The sequence below is a fragment of the Mesocricetus auratus genome, unplaced genomic scaffold (genome assembly GCF_017639785.1).
Source record: "Mesocricetus auratus isolate SY011 unplaced genomic scaffold, BCM_Maur_2.0 Super-Scaffold_100045, whole genome shotgun sequence".
Taxonomy (NCBI): Eukaryota; Metazoa; Chordata; class Mammalia; order Rodentia; family Cricetidae; genus Mesocricetus; species Mesocricetus auratus.
The window spans coordinates 315221-340603 of NW_024429222.1; the positions used below are offsets into that span (position 1 = coordinate 315221).

General features: G+C 51.2%; 2 protein-coding genes and 1 long non-coding RNA gene across 3 annotated transcripts; all 3 read right to left on the minus strand.

Annotated features, from left to right (window-relative positions):
* Positions 1 to 47: 47 nt before the first annotated feature.
* On the minus strand, positions 48 to 3081 carry LOC121135959. Its single transcript, XM_040735377.1, has 5 exons — positions 2452 to 3081; positions 2113 to 2303; positions 1472 to 1519; positions 823 to 1032; positions 48 to 615 (listed from the first exon to the last, which is right to left on the minus strand). The coding sequence occupies exons 1-5, from the start codon at positions 3028 to 3030 to the stop codon at positions 363 to 365; spliced, it is 1281 nt and encodes a 426-aa protein (XP_040591311.1). The 5' UTR covers positions 3031 to 3081; the 3' UTR covers positions 48 to 362.
* Positions 3082 to 4618: 1537 nt separating this feature from the next.
* On the minus strand, positions 4619 to 5597 carry LOC121135942. The gene is made up of 2 exons (XR_005873057.1): positions 5394 to 5597; positions 4619 to 5186 (listed from the first exon to the last, which is right to left on the minus strand). It is a non-coding gene; the product is annotated as an uncharacterized LOC121135942 (long non-coding RNA).
* Positions 5598 to 8820: 3223 nt separating this feature from the next.
* LOC110339630 (lysosomal alpha-mannosidase-like) lies at positions 8821 to 25098 on the minus strand. The gene is made up of 24 exons (XM_040735349.1): positions 24921 to 25098; positions 23869 to 23971; positions 23543 to 23716; positions 22923 to 23116; positions 21872 to 22004; positions 21495 to 21640; positions 20093 to 20209; positions 18415 to 18497; positions 18211 to 18331; positions 18064 to 18142; positions 17420 to 17529; positions 17047 to 17154; positions 16697 to 16813; positions 15947 to 16132; positions 12810 to 12907; positions 12600 to 12717; positions 11099 to 11217; positions 10915 to 11016; positions 10707 to 10794; positions 10523 to 10603; positions 9881 to 10108; positions 9475 to 9630; positions 9280 to 9382; positions 8821 to 8994 (listed from the first exon to the last, which is right to left on the minus strand). The coding sequence occupies exons 1-24, from the start codon at positions 25077 to 25079 to the stop codon at positions 8885 to 8887; spliced, it is 3033 nt and encodes a 1010-aa protein (XP_040591283.1). The 5' UTR covers positions 25080 to 25098; the 3' UTR covers positions 8821 to 8884.
* Positions 25099 to 25383: the final 285 nt, after the last annotated feature.

Below are 25383 nucleotides of genomic sequence, written 5' to 3' on the forward strand. Positions count from 1 at the left end.
CCCAGTACATGCATGCAGAGTGGACGTCATATCCACGATTCAGACAATGAAACACAAACAAGAGCAATTTATTCAAACCAATCCTCGGACTAAACTAACACAACATTGATCAGAGTCAAAAGGCTGCTAGCCAGGGCAGGGTGAGTCTGGCTGTGGGGCTGACAAGGCTGCTGGGTTGCAATCGGGGAGTCGTTCTGTGGGGAAACACCAGAAGCTGTGCCGTCTGCAGGGCAGATACATGCAGACGACCAGAGGAGGAGGAAGGGGTGGCCGGGCCGTTCCCTGGGGAGGCAGACCACTGCGGCCCAAGCAAGATGTTGAATGTGGTACCGCGTCTGCCCTCACGGCCAACAGCGACAGCTTCAGTGGGTGGCGATGAGCCCGCTGCTGCCGCCACATGTGGCTCCAGCTGCACACGGGTCACAGAACCTTGTGTCGGTTGTGTGCTCTCCGGCTCCAGTGCACAGGCTGCTTCTGGCTCCAGAGTAGCCGTCGCCATTGCTGGTCAACACACTGGGAGCACTGGATCTGCGGAGGCGCCGCTGCCCGGGCCTAAGATTGCACACAGGTGTGTTGCTCAAGCCGGCGTCTCTAGGAGGGGACGTGGCCGTGGACCTACAGGAGGAGACGACGTGCCTAGAATGAGCCATTCCCGACAGAGAGGAGACCATGTCTGCCCGGAGTCCCAGACAGAATCTATCTTCAGAAAGGACATGTGCCCGGCTTAGGATCCATCGGTAGCTCCTGCACAGAGGAAGCTCTCAGAGGATCCCCACAGCACTCCAGGTCCTGAACCCTGCTCCCAGGCTCTCAACCACCTACCCTGAGGCATCCTCATCGCTGGCCCCTGAATCGCTGGCCACTTGTGACAGCAAATTTTCCTGGAGAGACTGGACACGCACCAGAAGGTCTGAGGAGGGCATGTTCACGCTCAAGTAATCCTTCACCCGCTTCAGAATGGGCAGGTGTTCGATCCTGCAAAACTCCTCAGGGAACTTGTCGATCCAGTAGTCCAGGAGGGAACAGATGGTGCTGGCAGAAAGGGACAGACAGCCCAGTCGGTGGCCTGCTCTTTCCTTTGCCAGCCCTCCGAGGGAGAGCTCTGCGGGTGTGAGACCGACCGCAAGGTGGAAGAGATCCTGCCCTTGCGAGGTCTGTGTGAGCAGGGAGCTCCACACACCTCTATCTCGGGCTCTGATGCAGCACAGCTGACCCAGCCGGCACACCACGGACTGAGACGAGGGTAGAGTCTCCCAGGGGCACTGGAGGCCCTAGGCGTCCCCATATCCCCACTTTCGAGGACCCTGCCCGGAAGGTTCTCCTCAGCCTCCAGGCAAGGCTTAGACCTCCATATGGTACTAGACCCGAAGATGCTGAGACCCAAGCATCGGCCATCCCTCGCCCTTAGAACCCAATTGAGCCGGCTCTGGAGAGCCTAGGCGGCACTTGTCTCGTTCCAGAGCCCACTTACTACTTTACTCGTTCATCCTCTTCAGAGTCGGCCTGGAAGGATGGGTATCTAGAGGAGACCAGGAAGGGTGGTGTCACCAGGAGATCCCCAGGTACACCACAGAAAAGACACCTGGGGGGGGGGGCCTGCGCATTCCTGCAGAGGAATCAAACTCCAGAGCCTAGAAGTTCTGTCTGCTCTGAGAATGACTAGCTCCCCTGCATACGAGGAGCTGCTTCTCATATGTTTGTGCAGTGGGTGGGTGATCACAAACATCTCTATCCAGACACCTCAGCGGACACAGGGTGCCTCCCTCGCATTACCGTCCACGGCTCTCCACTCTGGGCGCAGCTCTCTTCACCACTCCAAAATGGAGTCTAGGACCCCCTTCACAATGGGAGGAGTGCTTTGACCAAGGCCTCAGGTAAAACTGGGCCAAGGGTACAGAGCTTCGTCAGCGTTCAGAGGACACCCACACTGGTTAGGCTCTCAGCTGCGGACAGGCCAGTCCCTAGGGCAAAGCCTGGAGGAAGCATTTTCTGACTGCATGCTGTTGGGTCCTGAGGAGACCCTAGACACTCAGTAGGCTCTGAGAAAGGCAGAGCGCTTCCCACAGCCAACAAGAGGATCTGAGGCCTCTGAGCTCGGAGGTGGGCACTCACCGCCTGAACAGCAGGTCCAGCACATGCTGAGTGGTGAGAAACTTTTGGTGTATGCAGTAGAAGACAAACACAAAGAAGGAGTCTCCACCCTGCAGGGACGTCACCAGGAGGGCCGACATCTGTTCCAGGGGCCCGAAACGGGGCATTCTAGGGGACTCGTTCAGCTCCTCAGGGGCAGACTCCACCCCGACCTGAGGAGAGATCAAGGTGCATGGTTCAGACAGGCACAGGACTGCGACCTTCTGACTGGTTGTCATCGTTGCAGCTGTTCCTGAACCTCCTCACTGCCAAAGACCCAGAATGAACCTGGGCGAAACTCTGAGATCAAACAGTGCTCACCTGGTCCGTGTCGCCCTGGACCTGGATGCCCTGGCACACCTGGCTCCTGTGGCTTCCCTGGCTGCCCAGGCTGCCCTGGGTTCCCTGGTTGCCATGCCTGCCCTGATTTTCCTGGCTTCCCAGGCTGCCCTGGCTGCCCTGGCTTTCCTGGCTGCCCTCGCTTTGCTGTCTTCCCTGGTGTCCCTGCATTCCCAGGCTTCCCTGGTTGCCTTGGCTGCCCTGGCTGCCCTGGCTGCCCTGGCTTCCGTGGCTTCCCTGGCTGACCAGGATGGCTTGGCTTCCCTCGTTGCCTTGGCTGCCTTGATTTCCCTGGCTTCCCAGGCTGCCCTGGCTAACTTGGCAGTCCTGGCTGCTCTGGCTTTCCTGGCTGCCCTGGCTTCCCTGACTGCCCTGGCTGCCCTGGCTGCCATGGCTGCCCTGGCTGCCCTGACTCAAGTTTGTCCCTCTCCGGCCAAATGGCCAGAGGCCGTGGAGCCAGGAGCGTGCCCGGCGTCTCCAGGCACCACTACGGCCTCCCCTTTCTTCCTTCTTGCAGTCTGAGCCTCTTTCGCGAGTATTCCCGAGACAGGACGAAAACATTTTGCTTTCTCTCGTGTCTCAAGACAAGTGAGCCTGCCGGGCTGTCTCTCAGCAGTTGGCTCGCTGCTTGCAAGGTTCTGCATTGTTGGGTCATCACTAAGGGTGTGAGGTCACCCCTGGGGTCCCCTGTCAGACTCTCCTCCTCACATGGGGCTCATCCTAGAGTCCCCCCGGGCCTCTCCCTCCTCCCAGCTGCACTACTGGATACCCTTACACACGTGCTTCCCGATCCACGGCTCCCAGGGATGTCTGGGAACAGGCAGCACCTCAGCTTTGCCACCTGAGTCCCTACCTTGGACCAGCATGTGCACCCTAATCCTCAACTCACTCCTAATTGCCCTCGCACACCGTGAACCCCAGCCATGTGGCCTTGAGTCCTCGCTACTGTTCGTGTGTTTTGTGTTAAACATGAGCACCAATTATCTCTGTGTGTTGGGACTTCACAGGGAACGACACGTTGAAACTTTATTTTTCAAGTTTTCAAAATCTTTAATGATTGTGATTTGATTTTTGAGACAAGGTTTCTTTGTATAGCCCTGGCTGTGCTGGAACTCAATCTGTCGACGAGACTGGTCTTGAACTCAGAACGATCCATCTGCTTCTGCCTCCTGATTACTGGGTACTAAAGGAGACCTCCACGCCCGGGGCCCAGAGCGGAGCAATTGTAGAGTGAACTAAAACCCTGTGATCCGTCGACATAGAGGGCCAATGCAGGGCTCCTCCTCACTTTACTCCTCTTGGCTATGTTTCCACAGCTTCTGTGACAGGCCCGTGCAACTCTAGGCACCTAGGCACCTGTAGCTGATGTCACCTCCTCTATGCCGAATGTGTGCCAGCAAGGGAAGCAGTGCAAGGAGAGACACTGGAGAGAGTTCCAGACCCAAGGCGTGGAGCCTTCAGCAGTCCCCCTTTCCATCTTTCCCAATGGCTGCTGAGACTCAACACTGCCCCCTGTAGGAGGAAAAGCACACAGCCCGTGACAATACCAGTCGAGGCGTCAATCACCATCAGGGCAATGCAATCATTAGTATTATTATTGTTGTTGTTGTTGTTGTTGTTGTTTTGGTGTCTGGTCATTTTATTCATCCTTTTGTTTCATTTCTTTTGCATCTCAACTACAGTTTTCCCTCTCTCCTCTCTCCTCATGCCTCCCCACGACCCCCAAAGCTCAATTCTACCACCACCCCCCACATCCTCTCCTCAGAAAGGGTAAGTGTGGACATGGCCCTGTGCTCAGAGCAAGCAGGGATCTCGTGACATTAGAGTTTGTCCTCATCGGCCCCTGAAACTTTGCTGCTACCCAGCTACAGGAGCCTGCAACTCAAGGAGAAACCCCTTGGAGGGACACCTGGTCGCCTGACCTCTAAGCACATGACCTGGCCGTCAGGACCCCAGCCAATGGCAGCCAGCCACAGCTATTCGGACAGGTAGCACCACTCCCAGGCATTCGGCTGGCCTCTGTCAAGGCCGGGGCTTTTATCTCCCTTTCTGCAGGAAGGTATGTCTCCACGTAGCCTCTCCCACGTAGCCGTTCCCCTAGGCCCAGTACATGCATGCAGAGTGGACGTCATATCCACGATTCAGACAATGAAACACAAACAAGAGCAATTTATTCAAACCAATCCTCGGACTAAACTAACACAACATTGATCAGAGTCAAAAGGCTGCTAGCCAGGGCAGGGTGAGTCTGGCTGTGGGGCTGACAAGGCTGCTGGGTTGCAATCGGGGAGTCGTTCTGTGGGGAAACACCAGAAGCTGTGCCGTCTGCAGGGCAGATACATGCAGACGACCAGAGGAGGAGGAAGGGGTGGCCGGGCCGTTCCCTGGGGAGGCAGACCACTGCGGCCCAAGCAAGATGTTGAATGTGGTACCGCGTCTGCCCTCACGGCCAACAGCGACAGCTTCAGTGGGTGGCGATGAGCCCGCTGCTGCCGCCACATGTGGCTCCAGCTGCACACGGGTCACAGAACCTTGTGTCGGTTGTGTGCTCTCCGGCTCCAGTGCACAGGCTGCTTCTGGCTCCAGAGTAGCCGTCGCCATTGCTGGTCAACACACTGGGAGCACTGGATCTGCGGAGGCGCCGCTGCCCGGGCTTAAGATTGCACACAGGTGTGTTGCTCAAGCCGGCGTCTCTAGGAGGGGACGTGGCCGTGGACCTACAGGAGGAGACGACGTGCCTAGAATGAGCCATTCCCGACAGAGAGGAGACCATGTCTGCCCGGAGTCCCAGACAGAATCTATCCTCAGAAAGGACTTGTGCCCAGCTTAGAATCCATCGGTAGCTCCTGCACAGAGGAAGCTCTCAGAGGATCCCCACAGCACTCCAGGTCCTGAACCCTGCTCCCAGGCTCTCAAGCACCTACCCTGAGGCTTCCTCATCGCTGGCCCCTGAATCGCTGGCCACTTGTGACAGCAAATTTTCCTAGAGAGACTGGACACGCACCAGAAGGCCTGAGGAGGGCATGTTCACGCTCAAGTAATCCTTCACCCGCTTCAGAATGGGCAGGTGTTCTATCCTGCAAAACTCCTCAGGGAACTTGTCGATCCAGTAGTCCAGGAGGGAACAGATGGTGCTGGCAGAAAGGGACAGACACAGAGCCCACTGTGCCTCCTAGCAGATCTAGCCTATTCCTTCAAGGGGAGGCTTAGAAAAATGGAGGCATGTTTCATGTCAAGGCCCACAGCAGAACCCACAATGCTTCCTTCCACTTAACACTAGCATCAAACTGCCTGTGCTAGTGTTGGAAATATTATAAGGCCAGCCTGGCTCTACCAACCTGTGGCTCCCCGTCCACCCAGGGCCAGTGCCTGTTATCAGAAAGATAAGGAACAGCCCCTATGCAGACCTGTGTTCTGGGGGCTTTCCTAGACTTGAGAATTCTGCTCAAAAGGCACACCTAGCAACAGCATCCCACAAGCTCCTGCTCCCTAGTCCCTGTCCGGGTAGATCCCTGTCAAGCCCACTTTTGGGGGGTGATTGCAAATTGCTGGGCTGCAAAGGGTCTTGGGATGCTTCACCTGCCACAAGCTTATCAGGCAGTGTTCCTCAGCCTGTGGATCACGATTCCTTTGGGGGATTGCACAACCTTTCATAGGGGTTCGCATATCAGATATGTATATTAAGATTTGTTGGAGTATCTTACATTTAAGGTTGCATTTTATCGTGTCCAGATACTCTCTGAGCTCTGTTAATATGGAGGGCTCCCTTTGCAGCAGGCCTCCCTCCCTACCCTATTTGGATAGTGTCCCCAGGCCCTTACTTAGAAGCTGTGCTTGAGTTTGGATGCCTGACTTCTCTTCAGTGTGACCTTTGACACAGCTCCCTGCAAAAGCTCTCCCCCAGCCACCCATGTAACTAGGTGCTGTGTCCCAGCTGTATGATGGGACCATGCTGCCAAATGCAAATTAGGAGGTGCCCCAGCTGCTGTCCCCATCCTATATATTCCTCTCACCCTGAAATACAGTTGTGCTGTCTCACTGAAGCTGACTCCCAGAAGGCTGTTTCTGTCAGACTCACAGACCACACAGAGCCCTGCCTGCTGCCTCTGTTCTCCTTGTCCTCTCTGATGGTGACCAATGGACCACAAGTAAAAGGGAGATCCCTCAATGAGTAGCAAAATTACAGTTATGAAGTAGCAATGAGAATAATTTTGCAGTTGGGGCCACCACAAAATGAGGAACTGTATTAAAGGGTCACAGCGTTAGTGTTAGAGTTCCCCGAATTGAGGAGGGGTCCCCAAGTTGGATTTGTTGCCCAAAGAATAAAGAGTTCACGAGCCAATTGATGCAACACGCAAGAGGTTTTAATTAGACATCTGCAGATGGGCCTCTCGGTCAGCTTTTAGACCGATTAGCCCCGAGGTTCAGTTATAATCAGCTTTTAAAGACAAAAACCACAAGCCTTTGGGAGGGATCCCTATTTTGTGACGGGGGGGGGGTACATGACTACTGAACAGGAGAAGCAGATGTCTTCCTGACCTACACGTTGTAAACTCCTCAAAACTTGGTATGAGTTAATCATCTCTCCCTAAGTAAATTGTGGTTATCATCTCCTTGTTTCCCACGAATCTTGTTTGCCCATCTCTGATGCCCTGGTCAGTTCGTCACAGGTGGTCAGCAGCCCGGAATTTGGCCTTCTGTGGCTTTACAGCCCTTCTGCAATTAAGGTTGCTAAACCATATATTCCATTCTGTGGTTTGGCCAGTTCCTGGGATGTGGCCCTTTGTTCACTTCCTGAGTTCTCTAGTGAGGTGCCCTCCATGTTCAAGCTTATGTTTTATTTCTATAAATTCTGGGTCTTTCATTAGGAGGTTGAGAGCCACTGCTTTTTCTGTTGTTGTAGTTTGGTGAAGCAGGTTTTCTTTGTGTAGCCCTGACTGTCTTGGAACTTGCTGTATAGCCCAGGCTGTCTTCAAACTCAGAGAACACCTGCCTCTGCCTCTCCCTCATGAGTGCTGGGATTAAAGGTGTGAATATTTCCCACCTAACTAAATATATTCATTCTGTAAGTTCTGTAGCTTGTATTCCTCCAGAGAACACTAATACAGTGATCCTACCCAACCTCTCTCATGTTGGAATTACAGACATGAGCCACAACCCAAGCCTTTATTTTACTTGTTTATTTATTATGTATTGGAGAGAGGCTCACTATGACCTAGAACTTGAACCGCTGCTTCTCGCCTAGGTACTGGATTACAAAGCAGATACGTGTCCCCTACATGGATCTACACTAGTCCTGTGCATGTAGGTTATGGTTGTTAGCTTGGTGTTTTTGTGGAAACCTAAAAGTGGGAGTGAGAGGGCATCTCTGACTCCTTCACCTGCCCTCGGGACCCTTTTCCTCCTACTGGGTTGCCTCACCCAGCCTTAAGATGAGGGTTTGTGCCTGGTCCTATTGTGACTTGTTAAACCATGTTCAATGGATACTCCTGGGAGCCTCTTCTTTTCTAAAGGAAAATGGAAGAGGAGTGGATCTGGGGAGAAGGGTGCGGATGAGGGTACTGGCAGGGTTGGAGGGAGGGGAAACTTCAGTCAGGATGTATTGAAAACAAAACAAAACTCTTTTTAATTAAAAAGATGCTTTTTATGTTGTTTACTTCCCTTTGATGTGTGGGTGTGTCAACATGAGTGGAAAGCAGGTGACCATGGACTACAAAGGCCAGGCTTTGGATCCCTCCCCGGCTGGTGTTACAGTTGGTGAGCCACCTGATGTGGGCGCTAGAAACTGACCTTGGATCCTCTGGAAGGACAGTTTGTGCTTTTAATCAGAGCCATCTCTCCAAACCCCCAACACCTACTTAAAGACACCAGAGTGCACTCAAGTGCCAGAGAGCTCTAGGCTGTGCCTCAGAGGGATTGGCTAGGGGCTGCACAAGTTGAAAAGAGACAGAATCTCATGGGGGAGGAGTGATGGCTCCTCCTACCAGTGAGGAGCCTAAGGCTGGGACCTGCTTCTGTCCCATCACCTCTGCAGAACCTCCCAGATTCCCTGCCTACATCTGACCCCAAGGCCGGGGTACAAAGACACGGGGCAGCTGGTTTTCGGGTGCCTTGTTCCTGCACGGGCCTATCCTCTGCTTGTTGAGACAGCTGTTGAGGGCCTGTGTGGGCAAAGCATCCACGTGGGAGGAGAGGGAGGGAGCCAGAGTGAGATGCAGAGAGAACATGCTGGTGTGGCAATTCCAATGGGGAGGAAACTTCTAGACAGGGCCTGGGGTCAGGGCTGAGCTAGGGTCTGCTTACCTCCCCAGATCCCACACTCTATGTCCTCAAAAATAATGCAGTCATGGGTGACCTGAGTCACAGCCTTTTAATGATTTTTGAGAGTGGTTACAGCAAGAAAAGGGGGGCAGGCCTAGCTGAATTCTTGCCATTTAACCCTGGCCACAAAGGTACGTATCTCCATCGGCCGCAGTGTGACTGAGGTAGGGTCCAACTTGGAAGGAGCAGGGTAGGAGATGGGACCTGTGGATGAGCAGAAGACAACTGAGACCTGGACACAAGCATGCACACCCGCCTCTCAACTCTGCCCCAGGGTCTCACATCCAGACCTTTAAAGTACTTCCCTGTGCCTGAACACACCTCAGGATTCCCACAACCCTCTCTAACTCCCAGCCATTGTGCTCATATCCCACAGGTGATAAGATGCCATCCTAGAACTGCACACTGATGGCATCGACACATCCTTGGCAACCCCCAGATCCCACCCTCAGCAGCCAGCCCCAGGCAGGATTCCTGCCAGGTCCTCACCACTGTCCGTCATCCACTTCAGCCTGGAAGCCTCTGACAGGCGCTGGTTGGCTGCCAGTGTGGTCTCCTGCAGCTCGGTGATAGTGAAGGCCTGGAACAGGTTCTGCAGGAATAGATGGATCCAGCTGAGATGCAAAACCCAGGTTTGCCCAGGGTTTTGTCTCTCTCCTCCTGTCTCCCCACAACCCTCCTCACCTGCAAGTTCAAGGTTACAGGGGAGCTCAGTTTTCGGCCTGAATCTTCTGTCGCAGTGAACTGATGCTCTAAGCGCAGCAGCAGCATCTTTGGTCCCCAGCGGGCCAGTGTAAGCAGATGCACTTGGGGAGGGAGGTCCTGGCGAAGTGCGGAGAACTGGAAAGAAGGGCTGGGTCTAAGAGGATTGGTGGGAGCCTGGCTGGCAGCCAGCTCTGACTGCAGGAAATGAAGCTGAATGGGAAGGGGCACTGACAAGGAGACTCAATACTGAAACACACTGCTGACAGCAGGTGGGGCTCACTCCTCAGTGGAAAGGCTTAAACTGAGGATGAACTCAGGCCTGGAAAGAGGGGTTGAGAAGGCGTCATTCCGGTTCTCCCTTTATGGCCCCCTCACTGACTCTCACCTGTGTCCTTGGTGCTGCCCAGTAGTAATATGGCCTGCCACCTCCCTGAGACAGCACTACCTGCGGGGCCAGGACCTCCTTCTCCGCCAGCAGACGGTGCCTTGCAGCTGCATCACTAACAGAACTCAAAAGCACGAGGTGGCGCCCTCGCACTGTACTTCCGGTCCCTAAATTCATCAGGGGCTCGTCCAATCCTCGTTCATCATCGAACAATAACGATCGGTGCACCTGGGAGGAGTGGCCAGGAAAGAGTGAGGAACTAGCAAGTAATCTGGGTTCAGAAGTGCGGTAGAGGCTTGCAGGAATTTTAACAGACACTAAAGACAAGTAAACCAAGGTCAGGGACTGGTAGGGACTCCATCGGAGGTGAGGTCCAACTAACCAAAGACAAGGAAATGTAAGTGTCTAACAAGTCAAGGCCTGAGCAGGGTAACGGTAGGGAAAGGGAAACATAGAAATATAATTCCAAAGTCAGGGCTGGTGATGCAGGCCTGCAATCCCAGCTCAAGGAAGGGAGGAAAGGGAAGAGGATGGGATCAAGGCTACAGGCAGGACACGCGCACCAACAACAGCCTTCAGGCATGGCTGCGTCCAGGTGGACCCTATGGGGGAAACCCAGCTTGGATAGTTCTCCCCTCTCACCATGAGCTCCAGTGAGCCATCCTTCAGACTGCTGCCCCCCTGGGAGCGGTCCGTCACCACGGTCAGCTGCGTGTGCCCATCCTAGGTGTAAGGGCAACTGAGACTGTGGGCTCCTTCTGGAAGCCCACCCTGCCCCAGGCATCTAGGAGATACTACTCATCCAAGGCAGTGGCAGGGCATATACCGAGATGTAGATTCGAGTGTTGACAGGATAGTAATTTCCAGCCACGGGTTCAGTCTGACTTAATCTCCAAGTGGGTCGATGATTACGCCTGGGAAGAAGTGTGATGCTGTCAGATTTGGGGTCTTGCTTCCTCTTCATTCTCCTGTATTCATGCCATCACCCCTGAAATCCAACACACCACAGACTCCCCATGATTCCCTTTTCCTACCTCCTCTTCAGGATTTCCCTGCCATTGCTGTCAGTGTAGAACTCTCCCTTTGTTTTCAGTGGGGTATCAAAGCGGCTGATGACTTCCTTCCCCCAACCATCGCTGTGCTCAATGGAAAAGTACCCCTGTGAGTCTCCTAAACACCACTGGGCCTGCTCCCCACTCCAGAAAGTATACCACATACTTCACTGGGATTGGTCCCACCATCCACTCCAGCTCCAAGTGACGCTGTCTTCGATACAGGCGAACCACTTGAGAACACCAGGCTGAAAAATTCTGGTGTACCTCCTGCACCAAGGCTGTCTGTAGGCACACAAGAGGGCCGGTGTCAGCCATATTGACAATGCTAAGAATCCCATAAAGAAACATCAACTAGCAGACACCTCACAGACTAACTCAGTGCGATGCTCTCGTTGCTGCTGTTCTTTTGCATATGGAGACTGAAGGAGAACTTACAGGCATTGGCTCTCCCTTTCCATCATGTGCTTCAGGGACTGAACACAGGTAGGTTTGCTGGAAAGCACCTTTACCCACTGACCACCTCACCAGTTCCTCCCCCACCCCACCCCACTCTACCCTTCACCCTTGCTGATGGGATCCACAGCCTGGTTAGCCCACATTTTCTTGTTTTTGTGAGCAAGGGTCTCACGTACTTCAGGCTAACCTCAAACTCTGTAGGAGTCAAAATGGAAAACTGGCCTTGAACTCCTGGTGTGTGCTACCATGCCGGACAAGCCACACAGCCCTTGACTGAATCCATACATACTTGGTATCCACTATTGCCCCATCTTCCCTCCTTAGGAGTCTAGAGTTGCATGTCTAGTCTTCTTTGTGCTATCAGGAACTGTGTGGCCACCATCTGTCCCCATAGGAAATGGCCAAGGTAGTATGAACAATGTTCTTGACCCATTCCCTCTCACTGGCTCAAATACAGATGCTGGCTAGAGCCTGAGTGCTTATTTTGGATCATGAAGGGGAAGCTGAATGTTAAAGAAGTGACAGGGACAAGAACAACACAGATGACTCCGTTGGCAAACATGAGACCTCCACCTTCCCTGGATGTCAAGAACATTCTTCCCTTTTGTGGTGGTGTGGAGCTATAACTCAGCTTTTTCTCATATACAAGTGATCTAAACTGCATTCTACATTCGAACACATAATCTCACTCATAGGCCTTAGAGAATTCTAAGCAATTATACTTTGAGGAATGGATGTGAACATGTTGACAGAGATCTTATACAAGTGGGTTTTCCCCATCAGCAGAGGGAGCCTGGGTCTTACTCCATATGTAAAGAAGTAAAGCCAGGCATGTGAGGCTCTCCTGCAGTCCTAGCACTCCCGAGCTTGAGGCAAGGTCTAGAGCTCTGAGGCTGGGCTGCGCTACACAGTAAAAGCTTTCTTGAGCGCAGAGAGATGGTTCAGTGGGTAAAGGTGCTTGCTGCCAGCCTGATGACCTGCATCCTATCCTAGGAACCCATGTAGTAGACTCCCACAGTCTGTCCTCAAACCTCCACACATATGCACACAGAAACACAGTGCACACACTCACACTCACACACATAATATTTAATAATAGAGACGATGAAATAGTTCCCACCCACACCCTACGTGTGGCACATCCTGTCCCCAGACTCCACCTTCCCACCCCTACCCCCAAAACCCACTCATGGTTTCTGGCTACAGACCTTCACCAGATGGACCTGAGCCCAACGGCTTACAGGCATTGGTTTTAAATGGGTGGGTCTGAAGATGTAGGCACCAGAAGCCTGAGAACTCTTCTCATCACCGGTGTTGGATTTGTACCTAAAATCAGAACAAATGAGCATCAGGGGCGTCCTCAGCTCTCAGCCGCCCCAGCTCTGTGCACCTGCCCTGAGATAGCACCCCTTTCTCACCAAAAGAAGCCTTGGCTCACAGGGAGCGAGAGGGTCTGTTCCATGTTCTCAATCTTCATCAATAGCCCTGTGTCAGAGTCAAATGTAGCCCGGATATACTGGGTGGGGAAAGGGACACATGTGGATAAGCATCTCCTCAGCAGAGAAAGTTCCAGCCCTCCCTGCAATCACTCCCCACATTTCACCCACTGTGGTGCCTGATCCAATAAGCAAACACCATCGTTACCTCTGCTTCCATAAGCTTTAACCTCTGGACGCTTCTCTACACACCATGGCCCTCTAGGACTAACTCAGCCTTCTGCAGAAACCCTCATTTCTATATTTATCCAGTCTCTTCACCCCACAGCAGCAGAGCCAACTGTGGTATCCTAAATCGACCACAGTCCTCATCTGCTTCAGAGCTAGACCAATATATACCATCTGGGCCATGAGCCAAATGACAGAAACCATAAGGCTTCCAGTGGCCCACAGAAATATTTTCATGTTGTAACAGTGATCATAACTCAGTTGGCAGAGTGCTTCTCAGCATGGATGAAGCCCTCAGCACCATATAAATCTGGCACAGCAGTGGTACACGCCTGTAATCCAGCATTCAGGAGGTGGAGGCAGGAAGATTAGGAGTTCAATGTCATTTTGACCTACATATCAAGTTCAAGGCCAGTCTGGGCTCTATGAAACTCTGTCCCAAAAATCTGAAGGATCTTTTCATTTCCTTTAAAAATCTAAAGAAAAGTTGGGCTGTGGTATATTATTTTAAGGTGTGTTACATTTGCTAATGCTGTGGAACATTTGTTTAGTTATGCAAAGATGTGCTGCATTCTTTTATGTTGCATGTGTTTAACTCTGAGAAACTGTGACTCTTTCCCTGTCTAAAACACCTGAGGGTCTAATAAAGAGCTGAATGGCTCAGAGAGAGGCAGGAGGTAGGATAGGTGGAGCTGGCAGGCAGAGAGAATAAATAAAGAAGTAATCTGGGAGAAGAGGAAGGAGCAAGATAGTCAAGGGGAGGAGGACATCAGGGGTCAGACGCCCAGCCAGCCATGGAGTTAGAGTGAAAGTAAGATTTGCAGAAGTGAGAGATGGAAAAGGCCCAGAAGCCAAACGTAGACTGGTTAATTTAAATAAAAAAAAACCGCTGGCTAGAAACAAGCCAAGCTAAGGATGGAAGTTCATAAGTAGCAGAAAGTCTCCCTGTGTTTATTTGGGAGCTGGGTGGCAGACTCCCAAAAAGAGCAAAGGGCCAAAAGAGTAAAGAGTAAAACCCAACAACAAAGTTGAATAGTAACAATGAACATATCATAACGAGACTTAAATGGCATACTGATCTCTACAGAAATATCATCATATGACGTTCTTGTGTGTGTCTCATGTGTACATATTTGTGAGTACAGTCATGGGATGCATGTGGAGGCCAGGGACTGAAGCTGGCTGGTGTCAATGGTTCTCTACAATAATTTTTATTTTTTAATCTTCTCTTAATGATTTCTTTATTTTTATTTTATGTACACTGGCATTTTGCCTGCATGTATGTCTGTGTGAGGGTGTTGGATCTCCTAGGAGGCACAGACAGTTATGAGCTGCCATGAGGGTGCTGGGAATTGAACTGGGGTCCTCTGGAAGAAGTCAGTGCTCTTAACAACTGAGCCATCTCTCCTCCCCTCTTACTTTTATTTTCTTTTTGAGCCAGGTTTGCACTATATACCTCTGGCTAGCATGAACTCACCATGTAGACCAGAACTTGTATTTGGAGACAGAATTCTCATGGAACCTGGAGTTCACCAACTCAAGAACACTGGTTGGCCAGCAATCTCCACCATCCTAACTGTACCCACAAAGTATCAGGACTATAAACACACTGCACCACGCTGATACTGACACAATTTTAATGTATTTTATGAAAGAAGAAGCCCAGAAAGCAAATACAACAGACTGCTTTTCTTTCTCTCACTTACCTGGGCTTGGGGTTGGTTGTTTTTTGTTTTTGTTCTTTTGCTGATTTGTTTGTTTTTGGTTTGGAGACAGGGTCTCACTATGTAGCTCTGGCTGTCCTGGAACTCACAGAAATCCACCTGCCTCTGCCTCTCAAGTGCTAAGATTAAAGGCATTCACCACGACACCTGGCCAGGATATTTTTAAGATTAATTTTTATTATTTTAATGATACTTTTAAGATTAATTTTTATTATTTTTAATGATGCACACGATTGCAGGTGCCTGCAAGGCCAGAGGCATTGTGTCTGCCTAGACCTGGACTTACAGGCAGTTGGCTATGAGCTGCTAGATGTGGGCACTGGGAACTGTACTTGGTTTCTCTGCAAGAGCAGTACATTCTCTTAACCTGCTGAGCCATTTCTACAGCTGTGCCAGGTAGTTTACGTCAACTTGACACAGAGTTAGCGGCATCTGAGAGGAGGGAACCTCAACTGAGAAAATACCTCTGTAAGATCTAACGCTATAGGCAAGGCTGTAGAACATTTTCTTAATTCGTGATTGATGGGGAGGGCCCAGCCCATTGTAGGTGGAGACACCCCTGGGCTGATGGTCCTGAGTTCTATAAGAAAGCAGGCTGAGAAAGCCATGGAGAGCAAGCCAGTAAGCAGCCTCCTCCATGGCCTCTGCATCAGCTCCTGCCTGCAGGTTCCTGCCATGCTTGAGTTCCTGTCCTGACTTCCTTGAGTGATGGACTGTTACCTGGAAGTGTAGGCAAAGTAAACTCTTTCCTCCCAGCTGGTTTTGGTCATGGTGCTTCATCATAGCAGTAAAAACCCTAACTGAGACACCGGCTCTTCATTTTCTGTTTCTGAGGCGCTGGGGGTGGATGCCAGAGCTTCACAGTTGCTAGGCAAGTGTCTATCACTGAAGAACAATCTGAGCCTTCAGCTGTCTCCTATCTAAGAAGCCTTCCGTGACCCCACAACACCCTCCTGCCATGGGCCCTGGCATAGACATCAACCTCATGGTTACCCTAGACTTAAACAACTGCTCCAGAAAGGAAACTGAGGCTCAAAGCTACCCTCCTCACTAAAGAACACACGATCAAGAGAGATGGGTGCAAACCAAGGACCCAGAATCCAAACAGTTTTACAACACTTTAAGTTTGTCACAGAGGCAAGGAAGGGAATTCAAGGAGAGTCTCACCTCATTTTCAATGACCAAGACATGGGAACTGGATGTCTTGGGCCTGGCCCTAGGCCTGTAGGCTTGGGAGGTAGCGGCAGTCACCTTGGCCACAGAGTACATACTGAAGCCCAGGGCAGGCAGGGAGGCTGAGAACAGCAGATCCCACTGGTACCTCTTACTGTAGGAGCCGGGACGCATTACCACCTTGAGTGAAAGAGGACTCTAGTCAAGAGTCAAGAAGACAGACATGGGCACATGCATCGACCTCAGAGGGTAAGGAATGGGCAGAAGAAGGAACCTAGGTGTGACAGGAGAGGGAGAAGAGGAAAGAGGAAAGAGAGAAGGAGAGAGAAGTGGAGACACAGAGAGCAGGAGTCTGGCAGAAAACAGGAAGCAGAGCAAGAGACGGGAAGGGGTTAAGAGGTTCAGGAAAGGACCTGGGGTGAAGAGAGTGTCCACAACAGAGAATCTGCTGGGGAAATCATGAGGTGACCCAAACCTGCAATCCTAACTCTCTGGGGGTTATGACAGGAAGACCACAAGTTGGAGGCTAGCCTGGGCTAAACAGTGAAAGCCTGTAAGAAGGAAGAAAGGGGAGGGGATCAGAACAAAGGAAGGAAGGGAAATGCCAAGGGGACATTTAGAAGGGATGTCATTTGTTGGGGACAGAGACGGGAGACACACAGAAGAGGAACTCGTGGTGGTAAATATCTACAGGATCTGGGAACGCGCTGGGGAAGGGAGAGTTCATTGTGCAGGCAAGCTCACGTTACTGGGCACCGTCTTCCCATTAGGACCCTTCACAAAGAAGATGCCGTCATTGACCGGCAGCCGGATCATCTGCTGCACCTTCCGGCCCAGGGGGTTGTAAATAGTTACCTGGAACTTTGGCAGGAAGAGCCAAGTCACAACAGGCCTCCAAAACCATCTAGCAGAACATTTTCCCACACAGTCCTGGGCTCCCAGGCCAAACCAAGCTCCTTGTGATGAACTATCCTGTGGCATTTTCCTGTGCCCAGAACGACCCTCCAAAAAGAAATCATGCATCCACTCCATCCCCTTCACTGCAGGCTTCTCCTTCTGGGTTCAACCCCACCTGCCTCCCAGCCCTTACTCACGTGCTCTGACTTCTGGCTGACTGGGCAGATGCTGATGTTGAGCTCGCGGCAGAAGGAGAAGTTCTGTTTGGAGTGGCTGAGCATCGCCAGTGCGTTGCTCACCAGAACCTGGTGACAATCACCAAAAGATCTGCACCCAAGGTCTACACCCCTGGAAAACTGGTCAAGCCCCTACCAAGGCCCAGTCTCTCCTTCCTAGACCCTGCCCCATTTCCTGTAAGCTCCACCCCTTCTCTCCCAAGAATGGCCCCCTCGTCATTCTCCCCTCCCACTCCCCAAAACCCTGCCCCCTGCCCCTAAGAACCCTTTGGGGCCCGCCCATCACCCTGGACCACGCCCCTTCCTGGTTACTTCATGGACCTGCCCCTCACACCTCACAGGGTCCCCAGCCTGCTGCCAGCTGACGAGCATAGTCATTTGCAACGTTCTGCCTTGCAGTGCCAGAGACCGCATCGTGGTGCTGGAGGACCGCCATTGCCTCATCTGCCAACAGAACATCAGTTGGATGTCATCTTCCACAGAACTCTGAGCCCCACCACCAAGTAAGCACCCACAAAAGTCCCGTGCAGGAAAACAGGACTCTGAGGAGAATTAAGAACAACTGGAAGGCTGGAGCCATCGATGGCCCACTAGCCAAGAGCACTGGCTGGCCTTTCAAAGGACTAGGGTTTGACTCCCGACATCACGTGTGTCTATATGTCTATAGAAACTGTATAACATCAGCTCTGGGGGTCTGACAATCTCTTTGGCCTCCCAAGTCACTGAATATGCATATGGTTCACTAATACACATGCAGGCACTCACACACATAAAAATAAGTCAATTTAAAAGAAAGAACTCAAAACTAGGGATGTAGCTCCGTGTTCAGTGATTCAGTGCTGTATAGCATTCAAGAGGTCCTGGGTTCGATCCTGAGCACCACCATAAGTAAAGTGCCCTAGGGATGGTTTTGGTTTCTAGCTTCAATCCTCCTCTCTCCCACCCCATCCTATTCCACAGTGGACAGGTGACACTCACTAAGGGGAGCACTGTCTCCTGAGCCATAGGGTCCCGTGGTGGCTGCAGGACCAGCCAGTGCCTCCAGCTGGTTGCACACCTGAGGAGAAAGAGGTATGTTAGGCAGCAGCTCCTCTGGGCTTCCTGGCTCCCCACATGCTCACTCACCTGCAGGAAGTTGTAGCTGAGGCGTTCATAGCGTTTGAGGGCCGGCCTGCTAGAAAAATAGCCGGTCCAGAACATGTGCGGGCCGTCAGCATAAGGAAAGAAGTCATCCTTCTTCACAGACCTGCACAGGCCATTGAGAGCGGTCAACCCACGGGACACGCCACCCCCACCCCAAGCTCCCCAGTCCCTGCCTGCCCCAAATACCAGGTGAGATTGGCCTTGTTCAGCTCCCAGAGGTAACACGAAGGGGTGGAGTAGAGAACATGGACCTGGCTCCCCTCTGCCTGCTGCTGGGAGAAGGCATGTGTGAGCCTCGGGATCTGCACCTTCCGGGGCCACAGGCATCCAACACTTGTTGTTGTTCTTTTTAAGATGTGCTTCTTTATTTAATGTTTATATGTAAGGGTGGCCTGCATGTGTGTTCATGCACCACTTGCATCCCTGGTGCCCATGGAGGTCAGAAAAGAGCACAAGAACCCTGGCACCGGCCGTACAGATGGCTGTGAGCCACCTCAGGGAGGGCAGCCAATGCTCCTAGCCTCTGAGCCATCTCCCCAGCCCCTAAACACCCTTTCTGAGTACACAACAGTAGTCAAATGTGAGCATACGTCTTAGCCATGGCCAAACACTGTCACTCTTAAAAAGATTTCAGGGATAATGCTATAATTTTACACAACTTTTTCTTTTCTTTTTTATTTGTTGGTTTGAAGCACTCTCCCCGTGTTATCCAGCTGTCCTGGGTGGCCTAGAATGTTTGAGTTCAAGTGATCCTCCTGCCTCAGCCTCCCTGGTAGCTGGGACTATAAGCATGGGCAGGTGCACCACAAAACCTTTTAAATAATCCATCTCTATTATTTAAAACAGGGAGAGATTGGGCGTATGTGGCTCAGTTGGTATGGTGTTTACCAAGCTTGTACAAAGCCGGTTTAATCCCCGGCACACCTGTAATTCTACCCCTCCAGAGGTACAAGCCTAACAAAAGTTCAAAGTCATTCTCACCTACACAGCAAGCAGAGGCCAGCCTGGGCTACAAGAGGTCCTGTCTCCAAAACAATTAATTAAGGGAAAATTAAGAATATCATTAAAGGGTAGAAATGATCGGGGGGTTTTGGTTTTTTGTTTGTTTTGGTTTGGTTTTTTTTAGCACTGCCAGACTACCAAAAGACAGATACACTGGTCTCTGCTCCCAAGTGCTAAGATTAAAAGCATGCAAAACCACGCCTGGCTATAAAATATTTGTTTTAATTTTAAAGGAATTGGAATTTCTGGTCAGCTGACCTTAAAATAGAGATTACCTGGGACACCCAAAATAATCAAAAGGATCTTTAAAACTAGAAGAGGCAGCAGGAGTTTGAAGCCCTTGCCAAGCATATATGAAACCCCTCCATGAACCCCAACAATGAAAACGAGGAGATAAAGGAGCATGAGGAGGAGGAGAAGGAGGCAGCAACAGCAAGAGTTTAATTCCAGCACCCATGAGATACAAGCAGGCACATCCCTGTGATTTCAAGACCAACCAGGGGTATATAGCGAGACCCTTTCTTTTAACAGAGACAGAGAAATGGGTCAGTGGTTAAGACTACCAGCCTGGTCTGCAGAGTGAGTTCCAGGACAGCCAGGGCTACATGGGAAACCTTGTCTCAAAGAAAAAGGAAAACTAAAACTAAAAGTAACTTTATTTTGGTTTGGTGTATGATTTTGTTTCTGAGACAGGGTCATGTGTGTATATGTTTATATCTGTCCCAGGCTGGCCTCCAACTCAAAGCAATCCTCAGCGTCGCTAGTCCTGGGGTGCACCCCATACATGGCTCTTTCCCTCTATCTCAGGCATTTGATTGTAGTGATAGAAAGCTGATTAACACACACAGGGAGGCACACTGACCTGCTTGTTGACCAGGCGGATAAGCTTGTCCATGTTTGTGAACCATATGTTGGCATCGCCATAGTGGAAGTCTGAACCCATGGTCATCACAGTATGTTTGGTTCGGTAATACTGTTGCTGTAATGAGAAGGCAGTCCTCAGGCCAGGATGTCCTGGTCTGTCCCTATGCCTAAGTGTGCAAAAGTACATGTGGGGGCCTAGGGATGTAGTTCAGTGTGAGAGTACTAGCCTAGCACACTCAACACCCCAGGTTGGATCCCCAGTACAGGGTAGTGGGGGTGACCCACAGTCAAGAATACATGGGGACTATGGCACATAAAAACAGAGGGGAACAAACAATAACCAGTGAGGGATTATGGATGTGGCGCAGGCACGGTGGTGCACATCTATATTCTCAACACTCAGGAAATGGTGGCAGGAGGACCAGAAGCTGAAAGCCAGCCTTGTCTACATAGCAAGTTCAAGGCCAGCTTGGCCTACATGAGACCTTATCTGAAATACTCTAGGGCTCACTACTCAGATGAGGCTACAAGGGACTGAGCCATCCTCTCATATGCAGTCTTCTCCTCCCCTTCCTCATGTTTATTTATGAGGGGAGGGGACACATGCTATGGTGTGCATGGTACATCACCAGCTTGGAGCCTGGAGGACAATTTACAGGAGTCACTGCTCTCCTTCCACCAAGTGGGCTCTGGAAACTGAACTCAGGTATCAAGCTGGGCAGCGAGCACCTTTATCCACTGAGCATCTCACTGGTCCACTTCTTTGGTTTGTTTACTTGTTTTGTTTTGAGACATGGTCTCCCAAGGTATTCCTAGGCTGGCTTCCTGCTCACGTCGATCAACTGTCTCTGCCTACCCCCAGTGCTGGGATTAAGGTGTGCACCACCATAGCTGGACCACATCTTTTTAAAAAAAATAAGGTGTGTGTGGGTTTTTTGTGTATTTACACATGTTTGTGGGGGTGCATTTGTCTCTACACACATGCACAAATCAGAAAAGAGTGTCAGGTGTTGCCCTACCATTCTCTACCTGTTCCTTTGAGGCAGAGTTTCTCCCTGAACCTGGGACTTGAAGTTTCTTCACTAGGCTGAAGTTCAGAATTGCCAGTGATTCCCCTGCCTCTCCACCCCTTGGAGATAGGGCTCCAGATAACTCCCATACAGGAGTTTGCAGTCAGGGTGACTAGCTTATTATGTGGTACCAGGATCTGAAACGCTGGTCCTCATAATTGAGCAGCAAGCACTCTTAAGTGCTGAGCTATCTCTCCAGCTCCGGGTGTGTCATTCTAATGAAGAATAAATCCCAAAGGGAAATCCCTTGGAGGCATTCCCCTGGGCTTCGGGAAAGGTTAGGTGCCTGTGTCTGAATGCGATGGACCATGGTCTAAATATCTCTGTTACCTGGGAATAGGCCAGCTCCAGGAAGTAACTGACCAAAGTCTTTGCATTGAACTCGGGGCTTTGGGGATCCTCCACCAAGGGTTGGTCTCCACATAGCACATCCCAGCACAGGTTAATTGGAGGATTATAATTATTGGGGAGCACACCTGTAAACCAAATTGGACTCAGCACCCCAGACCTTCCCTGGGGTCAGAGCCTGCCATGTCCCACCCAGGATAGACTTCTGGATTAGAAAGGGCTGATACCAAAAGAACACACAGAGACCAGCTCAAAAATCATTAAAAATTCTAAGATAATCACAGCACATCTCAAAATCCCACCTGGACCCTTCTGAGCTTGAGATCCTGTGTGACTGTCCTACCCTCCCTCCGCCTCACCAGTAAAGAGGTCAGCAGTTGGGGGCTTCAAGCTGGCACTGCCTCTCCACACCTCCTCCATCTTGAGTTTCTCCTCCCGAGCAACTTTATCTTGATAGTCAATGCGCCCAAGGAAGAAGCCATCAAAACCCATCTGGGGTGCAGAAGAAGGGATGAAGTTAAGGGGTGCGGTCCTTCTTTCCCAGTTGGTAAAGACAGCACAGAGACAGTATACACAACTAAAACTAGGTTTCAGGGGGGCTGAAAAATGGCTCAGTGGTTAAGAGCCCTATCTGCTCTTCCAGAAGACCAGGGTTCAATATCTAGCATCTACTATATGGTGGCTCACAATCATCCAGTACTCCAATTCCAGGGGATTCTACAACTGTCCTCTGTAGGCACTGCACAAACATGGTACACAGACATACATGCAGGCAAAATACTCATATATTAAATAACACATGGCATGAGAAACTCATATACATTAAATAAAACTAAGAAAAATAAACTAGATTTTTTTGAACACAGGGCCTCAGCAGTCTGAGGCCACGCTCACCTCAATTCACAGTCTCCCTGCACCAATTGCATACACGACAGGAATGGATGTGTACTTCTAAGCTTGAGAGGGTCAGCAAAGAAGGGACGCTCTAGAGCCGAAACCCTTTCGCCTCCCTGGTTATGTCAAAGTGAAAAGGAGGCCTTTCCACTCTCCACCCCACAATCCAAGGTGGGGTAGGTCAGCACAGACATGAAGCTGGTTTTAAAGCAGGGTAGCACCACTGGTCACTGTTCAGAGAGAAGCCCCAACCCTAGCAGGGGGGTGGAGTCCAAATTTTAATACAGACTTGTCAAGGGAAGGGACCAAACCAGCTGGAGAAAAGCAAAGCAGTTTAACCCTGTGGTGCCTTAGGACATAGACCAGGGCTTGAACTCAACTCACAGGAAGCAAGTTCACCCGAGAGGTGGCATCTCAGCAAGCCAGGGTCTAGTCCCAGAAATCACTAGAGAAGGGCAGCATTTGAGCAGCTAAAGGATTAAAGGTCAGGTCCAAAGAAAATAGGGTGGCTGGCACCTGGGCAAACAGAGAGGCCTGTTCTCGAGAGTGGCCAAAAGGGTCAATATGCCAGGCCACACGGGGACGCCCACTGCTACCGAATGTGTCTTGCAGGAAGTGTAGCCCAAGTGTCATCTGATCCACAATGGCACCATAGTAGGTGGCTGCCTCATCATTCATCACCCAGCCACCATTGACAAACTCCAGGCGCCCTGTGCAGGGAGGGCAAGGGGAGGAGATTATCTGTTAGGAACAGGATCATCACAGGTGAGGCTAGGGAAACAGACCATACCGCTACTGAAGCGGGAGAGCAGGGGAGCTTCCAAGCCAGTATGCTTAGATCTGCATGACAGGCTTCCCGGGAAGCCACTGGAGGCAGGCCCTTGTGGGACACTGGTCTCCACAGGAAAAGAGATTCTAAGCAGGTAGAACTATAGACCTTCCGTTCCAGAACTAGGGAAGCAGGAGAATTTCCACAAGTTTAAGGCCAGCCTGATGTAGATATCAAGTTCCAGGCCAAGAAGGGCTATATAATAAGAGCCTGTCCCAATAAATAAAAATAATAAATAAATAAGTAAGTAATCTCCGAGATCAACCTGGGCTGGGCTTACGCCTTTCTCTCCTTGGGGTGGACTCACCCTGGTGCACCAGTCTCCGTACAGCATCCTGTGTTGCGTTTGTCTGCTCCTTCCACCAACGAGAAAAGAAAGCCATCTCCACGTAGATGAAGCGACGGGTGGGATCCTCCAGTAGAGAGGAGATTACCGAGTCCAGGATGTGCCGAACAGATGCATGATGAACATCATTTAGGACTGTGGACAGGAAGGTCAGGCAATGAGGGACCACGAGAAGACATACCCTGATACAAGATGACTCATTGTACAAGCAAGATGTCACCACACGCACCACGATGTCCAAGTCCCTGAAAAACTTAGAAGGGCCCCGCCCCCCACTCTCTACTCACTGCCATAATAGTACTGGTCCACTGTCTTCAGCCAGCCTACGTCATCATGTGTGTGAGGCAACAGGTGCACGTTGAGCATGCCTGGCTTCACTGGGGGACATGTCTGCACAGAGACCCCAAAACATACACATCCGCTGTCAGTACCCAAGAGTGGAGAGGCCAGCAGGGGGCTCTGAGGTAATCTTTGCCTAACGTGTCCAAGACTGTAAGCCTGACCTCCACCTTCACAAAGCAGGCAGGGAGGTGGTACAAACACAAGTCTTGACTCTGGAGTGACACCGAGAGATCAAAACTATCGTCTGTCCCAGGCTTTCTCAGGTAGGACACACCGAGTATTGTGCTCATAGACACAAATCCCACTTTGCACAAACCCCATCTGGCAGATTTCATACTGCATGGAAACAACTTCAGTAGTAGCTGGGGTTAGCTGAGCATTCACAGACAGCAGACAACCACTCTGAGACGCGGGGCAGTATTAGCTCTAGTTGAGCTCTGAGGCATGGTGTAGAGAGGTCACTTGCACAAGGAAGGAGCCAGGAAGCTGAGAAGTCCAACTGGGACTCCAGGCTACCTGAAGGGTGGTGGAAAAGGATGAACAGCCCAGCTCACATACTCACACTCTGGGAGGGAAGATGGGCAGCCTTTCCTCGTGATGTAATCAGATTTGCAAGGCTGCTTTTCCAGCAGAGCCGCCCCAAATAGGGCTTTGGGGAATGCACTGTCACCAAACAGCGGGTTCATGCAAGTGGAACCATAGCAAGTACAACCTGTACAAAGCTTAGCGTCCTGTTCTCAAATGGCCGCTAGTCCTTGGCACAACCAATCACAGTTAAGTGCATGCAAAGTCCAAGCAGGCCCGCTGGAGTCACAGGAAGGCGGGTACAATCTTGAGCAGCCCAGTTCTTAGGCGCACGCCAGACATTTTCGGAGACCCAATGCACGCACTTAGATCACACAATCAGATCAGCAGCAGTGACCTATGGATAAGTGCCACTCACACCTCTGGTTCAACTCTAGCTCAAATACATTTCCGCCCTCGGACCCCAGCTCACCTCGTAACCCGCGGCCCAAGCGCCAGGTGTGGCCAGTGACAGCCAAAAGAGAAAAGAAATAAGCAGGACAGGAGAACCTAGAGTGCAGAAGTTCATCGAGAACCAAACAGCACTCCCGCCACCAGCACAGACATCAGAGGCCAGCGGTGGGGTGCCCATGGCTCAGGAGAGGCTTCTTCTGTGGGTTTCCCTTATCCAACTAAATCCCCGAGAATGCTCCGCCCCCAGAACCCGAACCAGCCAATCGGCACAGAAGGGGGCAGGGCCTAGGTCATCTATGAACTGTGGCTGTAGACTGCTGTACTGAGGAATTAAAGAGGACAGGCGAGTACTGAGTCTGTCCCCAACTCCATTCCACCCAGGACTCTTTTGGCAGGAGACCTTAGCTGTAAGGCTTTGCTATGCTTTTGTATGAGTGTAAGCAAAGGATTCAACTTTTTCAGCGGAAGTCAGTGTTTCCTAA

Excerpts from the sequence above, each read along its gene's own strand:
- LOC110339630 (XM_040735349.1), bottom strand. The coding sequence starts at position 25,079 with ATGGGCACCCCACCGCTGGCCTCTGATGTCTGTGCTGGTGGCGGGAGT. Across the intron at positions 10,795-10,914 it reads AGGGAAATCCTGAAGAGGAG|GCGTAATCATCGACCCACTT; the intron begins GTAGGAAAAGGG and ends ACTTCTTCCCAG. Across the intron at positions 8,995-9,279 it reads GAAGTGGATGACGGACAGTG|GTCCCATCTCCTACCCTGCT; the intron begins GTGAGGACCTGG and ends GCTCATCCACAG.
- LOC121135959 (XM_040735377.1), bottom strand. The coding sequence starts at position 3,030 with ATGTTTTCGTCCTGTCTCGGGAATACTCGCGAAAGAGGCTCAGACTGC. Across the intron at positions 2,304-2,451 it reads TCCAGGGCGACACGGACCAG|GTCGGGGTGGAGTCTGCCCC; the intron begins GTGAGCACTGTT and ends ATCTCTCCTCAG. Across the intron at positions 1,520-2,112 it reads CTGGACCTGCTGTTCAGGCG|ATACCCATCCTTCCAGGCCG; the intron begins GTGAGTGCCCAC and ends GGTCTCCTCTAG.